The sequence below is a fragment of the Panthera pardus genome, unplaced genomic scaffold, assembly GCF_024362965.1.
Source record: "Panthera pardus isolate Hobbes unplaced genomic scaffold, ASM2436296v1 HiC_scaffold_12, whole genome shotgun sequence".
In the NCBI taxonomy this organism is placed as follows: Eukaryota; Metazoa; Chordata; class Mammalia; order Carnivora; family Felidae; genus Panthera; species Panthera pardus.
In genome coordinates, this window is record NW_026526677.1 from 98930707 (window position 1) to 98942646 (window position 11940).

General features: G+C 40.2%; 1 protein-coding gene and 1 non-coding gene across 2 annotated transcripts in view; both read right to left on the bottom strand.

The window, feature by feature from the left end:
• Positions 1–573: 573 nt before the first annotated feature.
• The window catches only part of ARCN1 (archain 1), a 26497-nt gene continuing 15130 nt past the window's right edge, over positions 574–11940 (bottom strand). Inside the window, exons 6-10 of the mRNA XM_019468979.2 lie at positions 9366–9531; positions 7822–7969; positions 7394–7502; positions 4055–4259; positions 574–2353 (exon numbers count right to left, since the gene is read on the bottom strand). Of these exons, the coding sequence (XP_019324524.1) occupies positions 2264–2353; positions 4055–4259; positions 7394–7502; positions 7822–7969; positions 9366–9531 (718 nt within the window). The 3' untranslated portion in view covers positions 574–2263. The remainder of the gene's footprint in view (positions 2354–4054; positions 4260–7393; positions 7503–7821; positions 7970–9365; positions 9532–11940) is intronic.
• On the bottom strand, positions 11325–11431 carry LOC128776267 (U6 spliceosomal RNA). Its single transcript, XR_008421355.1, has one exon. It is a non-coding gene; the product is annotated as a U6 spliceosomal RNA (small nuclear RNA).

Below are 11940 nucleotides of genomic sequence, written 5' to 3' on the forward strand. Positions count from 1 at the left end.
TGGGGAAGAGAATACTCACCGATGATTGTTCTTTTTTTGTTTTAATTAGGAATGTTTAATATTTAAATTTTTTTAAATGTGAATTTACTTTTGAGAGGCACAGCACATGAGCGGGGGAGGGGCAGAGAGAGCCGGAGACAGAGAATCTAAAGCAGGCTCCACGCTGTCAGCACAAGGCCGACGTGAACCCACGAACCATGAGATCATGACCTGAGCCAAAGTCTGACGCTCAACTGACTGAGCCACGCAGGTGCCCCCAACCATTGTTCTTCTTTAAAGATGGAGCCTCCCGTTTCTGACTCTACAACTGCCCCTGACAAAATTAAGACCGAAAGTCCGTAAGTAACATCAAATTCAAAAGCTCCACCATCAGGAGTGCATGCTCAAATGCAGAAAAATACACGAGGTGGCACGATACCTGTTAATATGCGGGAAGGCAATGAATACCCTCAGATAGAGATTATTTTCTCTTAAAAAAAACATATCATTAATTTTTAAACTTAGATCCTGTTACATCATCTCAAATCAGCAAGCAGACACCAAAGTACGAGAGAGTCGAGAGTCTAAGAAACATTCATTTTATAATACTCTTTATTTGATTAAAGAATCTTCCTTCTTTGTGTACACTGGAATGTTATATTCCCTATGTATTTTACAGGGTTACAAAACGTCTTTCATTTTAAATATTACCCCAAAAGTAATTTCAGAAAAAAAAAAAAAAAAGTTGTGAAACTAAACAGCTTTAAAAAAATCGTATGGACAAGCAACTTTTTCAAACAAAACTGGATTAATAAGATTTCTTGCCTATTTAACTACATGACAGATTTCTTGTCCCAGTCCCCTTCCTCAGAAAAACCTCGTGTGGAAACCAAGCCAGAGATAAGGATTCTTCCCTGATGCAGTTAAGGGAAAGGGAAAGGCCAGAAATTTCTTTGGCAATCAATTCCATCCATGGCCATCTGTGTGTGGCTGCTCTGCTTCGAGGACGGTACACTCTTTGCAGGGGAGGCCAGATGTTGTCCCCAGCGGGAGTGGTACTCTCCAGCCAGCTGGAAGCGCAGCAGGTCACCTAGTCACCCACCTCGCCCCCTTCCTGGGGCTACAGCCCAGCAGCTCAGCCAGCACATTAAGTGCAATACTGGGTTAAAAAGCCACAGTGGGGCTGGCCGATGGGAGTCTTCTTCACTGCAAGAGTAATGGGTGAGATGGGGCATGAGGACACGCAAGAGAAAAGGCTCAAGGGAGGAAAAGGAAGGATTTCACAGACAGGGAGAGTTGGAAAGGACCGGGTAACGCACAGAACAGCCAAGAGGAAGGAGGTGGTGAAATCGAGGCAATGTGAGTAGATCACAAAGACCACGAGCTCTCACGTTTTAGCTAAGTACTCAAAATGTAGAGAACTAGAAGCTTGGGTAGCACCAGCAGCAGACATGATTACCTGTGGATGTGAAATCCCTAACTGGACATAACCATTCTCCTCTCAGGCATCTTGAAGCGGGGCTATGCCATTTGAAAGGTGCTTCTCAGCTATCTTTAATAGTGACACAGGTAGGCTTCACAGTACTGTTCTAAACTGGAGGGACAGGACTGGAAGGAAAACAACTTGGCAGAGGAATGGAGGGATGAGTGGATATAGGAAAATGACAAAGGACGTCCTTATCTTTTAACTTCTAGACCTCATACCCCTTAAGCAGTTCGCCTGAATAGCCTGAAGATCGAGAATTGGTTAGCTCAACTGTTTCCAAGAGTGCCGAATATAATGCCTATATACAGATGATCCCAGCACTTGATTGAATGTACAGAAAGGAAAAAAATGAGGGTTAAAGAGTCTGAAAGATCAAAATGTGAAGAGAAAAAGAGGGAAAAAAATAAAAATAAAATGTGAAAGAAAACTTTTTAAACAAAGTACGAAATGTAACTATATTCAGGGATTAAAACAAAGGAGCAACCACTGAGGTGAAGGCAGAGAAGCTGTTTAACTGGGGGTATTCTCTGGAGAGCGTGCTTTCCTGCTGGCCAGTGAAATCTGCCAAAGAAATCAGCAGCCTTTCCCTTTATGTTTGTGTCTTTCTTTGCCAAAGAACGTCTCTGTGACACTTAAACACTGAGGGTGAGTTGAGGGTCCTTGCGCGCAGAGAATCGTGCATTGTACCAGGAAAAAAGGGTCTCCAATGGCTTGTAGATTTGGAAAAAACTCTTCAGCCACTGTTGGCTTCTTCTTTATTAATTTGAAATTTTCCTTTCTGGTTCCCTCTCCTTGGTATTACAGGATTTCATACTTATCCACTAGGAAAGTGGTCTCTGTGGAAAACCTTACAGGGCTGTTTCCATCTACCTGGGTCACTTTGGTAACCTAGGGAAACAAACAAAGAATAAGGTAAAGCAGGAGGGCAAGTCTCCAAGGTGCCGACTAAATTCTCAGGACAGAATGGGTCAAATTCCCTTAAAGCAGCGTTAAAAATAACTCAAAAATACTAACAAAGTTCAATTCACAATTGGATCTCACAGCGGCACCCTTCCCCAATGACATGATTAACCGGCTTCCCACACAGAAAAGACAACTGATGGGATGAGATTAGAGTGAGTGGTTATCAAGTAAAAGATCTGAATGAGTGGCCATTACCCAGGTCCTGCCCCATAAAACCTATGAAGTTCACAGACATTTTATCAGGTTGATCAATTAATATTTTGACCCCAAATGCAAAATTCTAACTCTTCAACTTTATTTGCTTGACTTGCTCTCAAAGTCTAAGTGGCTCTATCACACGTATTTTCTAGACATGGCTGTGTCCTTCTGTGACATCTCGTCTTTTCCTTTTAATTATAAATGTCTAGTCTAACGAATTACCTGTAACAACAGTGCCTGTAATGGCATCAACATGATGCCTGAACCACTGATTCATATTTTCTAATGAAGTTTTTCAAAAGTTCCCAAACAGGAAAATGTATCCTTTTTTTTTTTTTTTTTAAGTTGTTTTGTTGTTGTTGTTTTGTTTTAATTTAAGTATAATCTCTATACCCAGCGTGGAGCTCAAACTCACGACCCCAAAATCGAGAGTCGCATGCTCCTCCTCCGACTGAGCCAGTCAGGAGGCCTGAAAATGTACCATTTCTATTTAATGTCTTGGGTTCAACCACGTGCTCCCAATATTGATAGCCTTATGCCTATAATTAAGAGTGGAGAGAGAACTGCTTTTTAAAATGATCCAACACAGGAAGGCAACTGTAATCTCCCAAATACTTAGAGGACAGCCAGAGACCATCTGGGAAGATAAGATAGTGCCACAATAACAAGCAAATCACCAAGTCAGAGGGAACAATGACAATATGAACCGGGCCCTTGTAATGCAACTTCAAAAACTGGAGTAACGAGGAGTTAAAAATAACGATCTAAAGAAACAGCTCGCAAATTTCCTTTGCTTTGCCTATCTAAAGGGCAAACAAAGTTGGTAACAGAATTGGTTGATGATTATCTGTACTAATGAAGGGATGCAGTAACACAAAAAATCCAAATATTGTATCCATTTGTATTAGAATCACTTTTGAGAGGAAGTAATTTTGCCTTCCAAATAAACTTTCCTTCCTTGTGTTCAAACTGAGTGGCATATAAAAGGGATAAGAAAACCCTGGGTTGCATGTTTTGGTAAAAGGTTTTAAAAATATATGAGATTATTTAGAAAAGCAGGAAACTAAGAGATCTAAATCGTGCACAATCCATAAATACTTTTATATATATTCATATTCAATTCCTTGACCTTGTCCAATCTAGAGAGGAAAACTGAGTTAAAACAGGAGAAGAATTTGACCAAGGCCATTCAATGAGAGAGTCAATAATGTAATCTGCAGTAATACCAGCTCTTCTGATTTTTTTTTTTTAACATAAGTTCTAGGTCCAATGTGAGACTTGAACTCACAACCCCAAGATCAACAGTCGCATGCTCTACTGACTAAGCCAGCCAGGCAGACGCCCAACTTTTCTGATTTTTGATCCCATGCTGCCTATCTGGCATCTGTCCCACCACTTTCCCCGTTACGTGCTATTAAAAGGTGGTACCTGTATGTTACAGTAGTTTCTTTTGGAGATGAAAGAGACTTGAACAGGGAAGAAATCATTGGGCTGCCCAGCAATGCTGAATTCGAGGCTGCCACTCTTATTTTTGGCATCAATCACTGGCAGGCACCACTCCAAGGTATTTCGTCGACTGTCATGTCGATACTCGCCATCAATCTCGCCAATCACCGGTGCGCCGACACCGGATCTGTCATGAGAAACACCTGTGTCACATTAGCTGTCCAGAGCTGGAAGAATTCTGCCAAGGAAAACCAGCCCCGAATTTGATTATGCTCCTCAAATTCTGCCCACTTTATATGATCCTTGAAAAAAAAAACGAGGTTCCCTAATAACCGCAAGGATCAAACAGTCTTAGCACCTTGGCCAAAGGGTCCCACTCACTGCCTCTTATAGATATGGATACATGCAACCATGGGTAACTGGCAGATATATCCGTGGGCTGCTCCAACTTGTGGATCAGATCTGAAGCTAGCAGGGGACTGAGACTGATGAACATGTGAAGGGGGATGTATTTCCAAAAGTCCTGCACCAAGGGTCTGTTGCCCTGTCAAAGACTTTTAACATAATGCAGCTCTCTTTGTAGGTGACAATGCGGGGAAAACAGGGTGATTGTAGTGGTGGGAACCCTTACACACCATTACGTGGTTATTTAGAATGGAGATAAATTGTCTTTGAGAAGAGTTTTCAAAAGACCTTAGGAAAAAAAAAAAAAAAAAGACCTTAGAACATTTCAAAACTTGTAGTTGACGCCAACAGGTCTGATTTACAATCCAGTAAGCGGACTTTTATTTGATAAGTGAAAACACAATTTCCTCTGCCCAGAATGTGAACATGACGGGAGAAAAGACACACAGCTGTTCTCTAGTCTGCAAGAGAACCAGGGCTAGTTAGGATGTACTCTGTACCCCCAAATGTGGCTGATCGGCAGTGTCACCCCTCCTACACATTCTAAATTTACCATCTTTTAATTCGCCAATGACATTAAATGCTTGTATTAGGGACACAGTAGGAAGACAAACATTTTAAGGGCGATACAACATGATCAGCTCTTCCCTATCCATTTTATGGTCCCAGTTGTATATATGTTTCTTCCTCTGCTCTTGTTCCGATTCCGATTCTGATCTCTAAAATCGAAATCAGTTCTAGACAACAGAGTGAAATGTTGTGTAAGGGTCTTTTCTGGAGACTACTGCAAAACTGAACTAAGACACAGGAAACCACCATAACCACAATTATAGGGTAGATGGAGAGGCCTAAAAATTGTGGCATCCTAAAAATAGCGTAGTAAAACAAATCTTGACAAAACAAAACCCACACCTGTCACCAACGCCCAACCCCTACAATGGTTCAAGGTAGCCATCTATTGTTCTAAAAGAATAACCATGCTGTGAAGAATAAGATAGTTACTCCAATAAAGAAGAGATTGGTAATAAAGCATACTTTTTATTTTTTAAATTTTTAAAAAAATGTTTGAGAGAGAGAGAGGATGAGAAGGAGTGGGGGAAGGGCAGAGAGACAGGGAGACAGAGAATCCCAAGCAGTTTCCACATTGTTAGCACAGAGCCCCATTCAGGGCTCGATCCCATGAACTGAGAGGTCATGACCTGAGCCAAAGTCAAGAGTTGGACACTTAACCTACTGAGCCACTCAGGTGCCCCAAGCATATTTTTTTTAATGGAAAAATAAGAATGACTAAAAACCAGGGGCGCCTGGATAGCTGAGTCAGTTGAGTGTCCAACTTTGGCTCAGGTCACGATCTCACAGTTCTTAGGTTTGAGCCCTGCATCAGGTTTGTGCTGACAGCTCAGAGCCTGGAGCCTGCTTCAGATTCTGTGTCTCCCTCTCTCTCTGTCCCTCTACCACTTGTGCTCTGCCTCTCTCTCAAAAATAAATATTAAAAAAAAAATTTTTTTTAAATCCTTCCATTTAAAAAGAATGATTAAAAACCTGACCTGGCCACATAAATGTCTGAAGGACATCAAAAAGGAAACAAAACTACAAATTAAATTAGTACCATTTTCTCTGCAATAACAATATAACAATAAAAATACATTAAGAATATGCTTATTAGGTATAATGACACCCAATACTTAATCACGGGAGGTAGGTACTGAGAGGAAGAGGAGAGGGGCTAGGAATTCATCGGTGATATAATAGCGCACACTCAATGGAAGTGAGTGCTAGTGAGATTAACTTGAGGGAGAGAATATTTCCAGATGATCCTGGAAAGTAGGCCATTTAAGCACAGAACAAAAACTTATTGGAACTGATTTTCTAGGGGTGATGGATATTATCATTATCTTTATTGTGGTGATGGTTTCACAGGTGTCTATGTGTCAAAACTTATCAAATTGTACAATTTAAATATGTGTAGTTTGTGGTAGGTCAACTAAACCACAATAAAACTGTTAGAAAATTCACTAAAACTAATGTAGATGTGTATTCCAGCAAGAATAGTTCCCTGGAAAATGTACTCTCAGGGCACCTGAGTGGCTCAGTCGGTTAAGCGTCCGACTTCAGCTCAGGTCATGATCTCACAGCTTGTTGAGTTCAAGTCCCATGTCGGGCTCTGTGCTGACAGCTCAGAGCCTGAAGCCTCCTTCAGATTCTGTGTCTCCATCTCTCTCTGCCCTCCCCGCCCCCCGCCCATGCTCTCTCTCTCTCTCTCTCTCTCTCTCTCAAAAGTAAATAAATGTTAAAAAAAAAAAAAAAAAGGAAGAAAGAAAGAAAGAAAAAGTGTACTCTCATCTTTAGCTGAAAGTTTAGAGAGCAAAGTGAAAGATTCAGTCAGATTCAATTTCTTTGAGTAGCAAACAAAACTGAGAATGGTTTTTGACAGAGAACTGGCTCCTCCTTCTGGAAGTCTTCATTACTACAGGAACAAACAGGCCCAACATCTGAAAACACAGCTCTAGAACTACAACTGGCTGTTTGAGTTGGTTTTAAAACCGTACATCCACTCCTTTTAAAGTGTACAGCTCCGTGCACTTTGACTTTGTAATCTCGTAAGCACTGTCACGATCAAGTCAGAGAACATTTCCATCATCCTCAGAAGTTCTCTTGTGCCCTGTTAGTCAACTGCCTTCCTCTCTATCTCCTGACTTCTGTTCTAGGAGTATGACACATTTTCACAATGTCCGATAAGTGGAACCGTATAGTATCGAAGCCTTTTGTATCTGGTTTCTTTTACAAGTGATCTTTTTAGGAAGCAGATTTTTATGATGGAGAGCCAACTGAGTGCTGCCTCCAAAACAAGTTCCGAAAGATTAGTTCTAGAAGCCCAGCACAGAAAAAACAGAGTATGTCGGGGACACCACTTACGGGAGTGGGATGGTGATAATCACATCATTCAGTTCTAAATGATCTTCTTGCAGCTCATATTCTATGTTGACATCACAGCCATTTCCACTCTCTGAGGGCCAGCAATTAACTGAGAAGAAAAGCAAAGCAGGAATACTCAAATACTAAAAGGAGAGTGGAGAAAAGTTAAGACGGCAAATCAAAACTGACAGCTGCAGGCCTTAAATATCCTAACATAAACTATTATAAATAACAGTTTCACAAGTAAAGCTATTAAAAATGAAAGCTCATATTAACATACACAAAACCCAGCACTAAGTCCATTTTGAAAGAAGGTCATTTTGTCAAAAAAGCATTCTGCTGTGGCAATGAATGTAGAGTGTACAAGCCGGGGCTATTTCTGGTTCTCAGTGTGGACTAGTTTAGTGGGACTGACGAGAAGCACTTACTTGTCAGTGGAATAAAAGATTCTTCTGTGGTTTGTAGCCTCCACTTTAGTACCCCTACGTCACTGTTGACCGGGAACGACTTCTCTGGATTCTTCAAGCCAATTAGAGATTCTGCAGTGAAAAGTTTTTTATCCACATTTGGATGGGTCTAAAATAAGAAGGAAAAGAAAACTTCTGAGTTTCAGGCATTATGAGACAGGAAATAGGGGTGCCTGGTGGCTTAGTCAGTTAAGCGTCCAACTCTCGATTTCAACTCAGGTCATGATCTCACAGTTCTTGAGATTGAGCTTTCAGCCAGAGCCTGTGTCTCTGCTTCCAGCCAGAGCCTGCTTGGGATCCTCTCTCTCCCTCTCTTTCTGCCTCTCCCCCACTCGTGCTCATTCTTTCAAAATAATAAACATGAAAAAAAAAAACAACCAGAAATTTATGTTAAAAAAAAAAAAAAAAGAAAAGAAATTCCTTCTGGTCTTACATGGCCCATAATCTAAATATCTAAGATAGAATACCATGGGGCACCTGGCCAGGCCAGTTGGTAGAGCATGCAACTCTTGATCTCAGGGTTGTGAGTTCAAGCCCATGTTGGGTATAGAAATTACTTAAAAATAAAATCTTATAAATAAATAAATAGAAGAGAAGAGAAGAGGAGTGCCTAAAAAATGCCAATTCCTTTCGCTTTGAAGAAAAATTTCCCTTCTTTGAAGAATTTTAAAAAGATTTAAGACATTTTAAAAGTAATAATTAAAATAATTTCAAGTCTAAACTATTTTGTTTGTAATTGAACAAGTTAATAACTTTGTAATTGAAAAAAGTTAAATACATTCAACCAAGTCCTTTCTAAAAATACTTCACAGGAAGCAACATCATGGTAGAGCCAGGCAAGCCAAGTAGAAGACTAAGGTTAGATACTGATCAGTTGCCAGGGTCAGATATGAGTCCTGGCCTTAGAGTCAGCAGGCAGGAGAGGGAAAAGTTCTGTTGAAAGGTTAGCTGCAATCTTGCCAAGAGCACTCAGGTTGTTAAAATTCAGGCCATGTAAGATGGACTACAGAAATCATATTAATGGGGCGCCTGAATAGCGCAGTCAGTTAAACATCCAACTCTTGATTCTGGCTTAGGTCATGATCTCAGAGTTTGCAGAGTTTGATGCCCCGCATGGGCTCTGTGCTGACAGTGCCAGAGCCTGCTTGAGATTCTCCCTCTTTCTCTGCCCCTCCCCGGCTCACACTCTAAGTCTCTCTCTCAAAAAATAAATAAATAAACTTTAAAAAGAAATCAGGGGCACCTGGGTGGCTCAGTCGGCTAAGTGTCCGACATCAGCTCAGGTCACCATCTCAATGTGTGGGTTCGAGCCCCACGTCGGGCTCTGTGCTGACAGCTCAGAGCCTGGAGCCTGCTTCGGATTCTGTGTCTCCCTCTCTCTCTGCCCCTCCCCCCAAAATAAATAAATATATAATATAAAAAAAAGAAAAAAAGAAATGTTTTCTGTGTTCTATGGTTCAAAGGAGAAACTCCAGTTGACTCCCTTATCCAAAACCTCTCCACACCTGTAGCTGCACCCCCTTCTTATCTTCATTCTCTACATGAAGACGAATTCGGCCAAACTTATCGTCTGAGATCCTAAGCATGATCATGCCATGCAATTCCATATTCTGCAATCCTCCATCTCGGCCACAGGTGAGTGTGATCTTTTCCTCAATCTTCATGTGCACACTGTAGGGAAAAAGTAACAAAATCTGTTCATAAAAGCAGGAACCAGAATTCCCTTTCTCCAGGGTTTAATGGTAATGAGCCATCAACAACTTATTTTAAGGTGCTACTGCTGTATGTACAAAATTTAAAGCACTAGATTCAGCCCACAAAGTCTCAGCTGTGCAAACAATGTCATTCACTAAAGAAAGGGTTATAATAGCAGAAGTATGGAAATAACTCAAGTGTCTATCAGGAGGGAACTGCTTAAACACATAAAGGTACGTCCACAAAAATGAACACTGCTGTGAAGAAAGGGGGCAACAACTGAAATGCTTTTCATTTGAAAATGATTTCAACAATGAAAAAAATTAAAATTATACCAGAAATACATTTATACACTTTTTAAATGCTGTTAACGTTTTGCCCCACCGTCTGTTTTATCATTTGCATACTCTCTAGAACTATTATTTGATTTCTTTTCCTGAACCATTTAGAGGCAGATTATACATACCATGGCCCTTTAGCCCTAAACACTTCAGAGTACTGCAAGAATAGGATATTCTCTCACATAACCAAAGTACATATTAACTTCGTAAAGGAACATTGGTACTTTGTTTCATCTACCAACCATATGCCAATTTTGTCAGCTGACCTAATAATGTCCTTTAAAGTTGTACAAGATCCAGTTTAGGATAAAGTCTTCCATTTAGATGTCACGTCTTTATAGCTTCAAATAAGGATATTCTCATCTCCAAAATAAGTAAGTGAAAAAAGCAACTGGAAAATGTACCTAGTATGTTATTACCACTTACATATAAAAAGAAAAAAAAAAAACACATATATTTGTATTCATCTACATATAGACTATACTCCTCAGAAGAATACAAGAAGAAACTAATTAATACTAGTTGCCTCCAAAAAGACAAACTTGCCTGGCTGGGTGGGAGACAGACTTTTAATTGTAACACTCTTTGAACCTTCTGAATTTTGAACTATATGAATGTATAACCTGACACAAACAAATAAGTGAAACAAAAAGTGCTGCCTCTCTGGGCAATTACAAAGTACAAACTATCCATATCCTTTACTAAAACTATTTTTAACTGGGTGAACTGCAGAAGCTAAGAAGAATATTCTGGCATCCTATTTTGTTCTCTGTTCCACCACGGAAGTCTTCCCAGAAACAGAGGAATGAGACTCAAGACCACAAAGGAGCGCATCTTCAAACAGCGCGGGGGCCCGTGCGTCTTCACAAGAGTTTGCTCCGGGCTCAGCAAGTATTTCATCATTTAGCAAAGAACCTCGAGCCCTCTCTAATACATGACAGTTTCCAGCATCTTTTTAAAATAGTGCCACACACTAAGCAACCGCCAGGAATAGCAAAGGAGCTTTAGTGATTTAAGACATTTATCCCAATGTATCCCTGTTCATTTCGTACAGAAAGGGATATACAAAACACTCCTCTTTCATGCACACCTCATGAAAGTATCCTCCCAGACTCATCTTTCACTTGACCCCAAAACCATCAGCAACAGTAGAAGGTCTGGGCTTCAAGACAAGAAATCTGAGTCATGAATATGTGAACTTGGTAACTAAAAATGTTACCAACCAATCCTTAGATCAGAAACAAATCAAAATATTCTATACTGAGTTTAAGTACTGAAAAGGCAAACGAAGTTAATTTGCCATTAAAGATATTTATACATTTCGTATTAAAGATTGGTTCTCCTGAAAGTTTAATTAGAAGAAGACACGCCAAAATACAGCGTAGGGCTGCTACACCTCTAGCTCTCTAATTCAAGTCCACTGTTTTTTTTAAATATGGAAACTTCTCAAATTTGCGTGTCATCCTTGCACAGAGGCCATGCTCATCTTCTCTGTACCGTTCCTATTTTAGTTTATGTGCTGCCCAAGAGAGCACTAATTCAACTCCACTTTGAGAGACAAGGCACACACTAGGCATGAAGACAAGTTACTTATAAATTTAGCCAGCAGAGTTGATAAAAGGTAAGTTCTAAACTTCATAGGAAATAAATAGCTGAGAGCCACAGTTAAAATCACGGTTAAGAAAGAAGAAAAAAAAAAAAAAAAAAAAGACCCCGTGCTAAAATCTGGAATATATTCTAAGTCTTTTTTTTTTTTAACACTTTGATTTTATCATTATTTTTTTAATGTTTACTTATCTTGAGAGAGAAGGAGAGAGAGAGCAAGTGAGCGTGAGCAAGGGAGGGGCAGAGAGAGAGGGAGAGAGAAAGAATCCCAAGCAGGGTCCACGCTGTCGTCACAGAACCCAACCCGGAGCTCAATCTCACGAACCATGAGATCAGGACCTGAGCCAAAATCAAGAGTCAGAAGTTTAACCAACTGAGCCAACCAGGTGTCCCTAAAATATATCCTAAGTCTTTTAAATTCTAGAAAAACTAAAAGTCA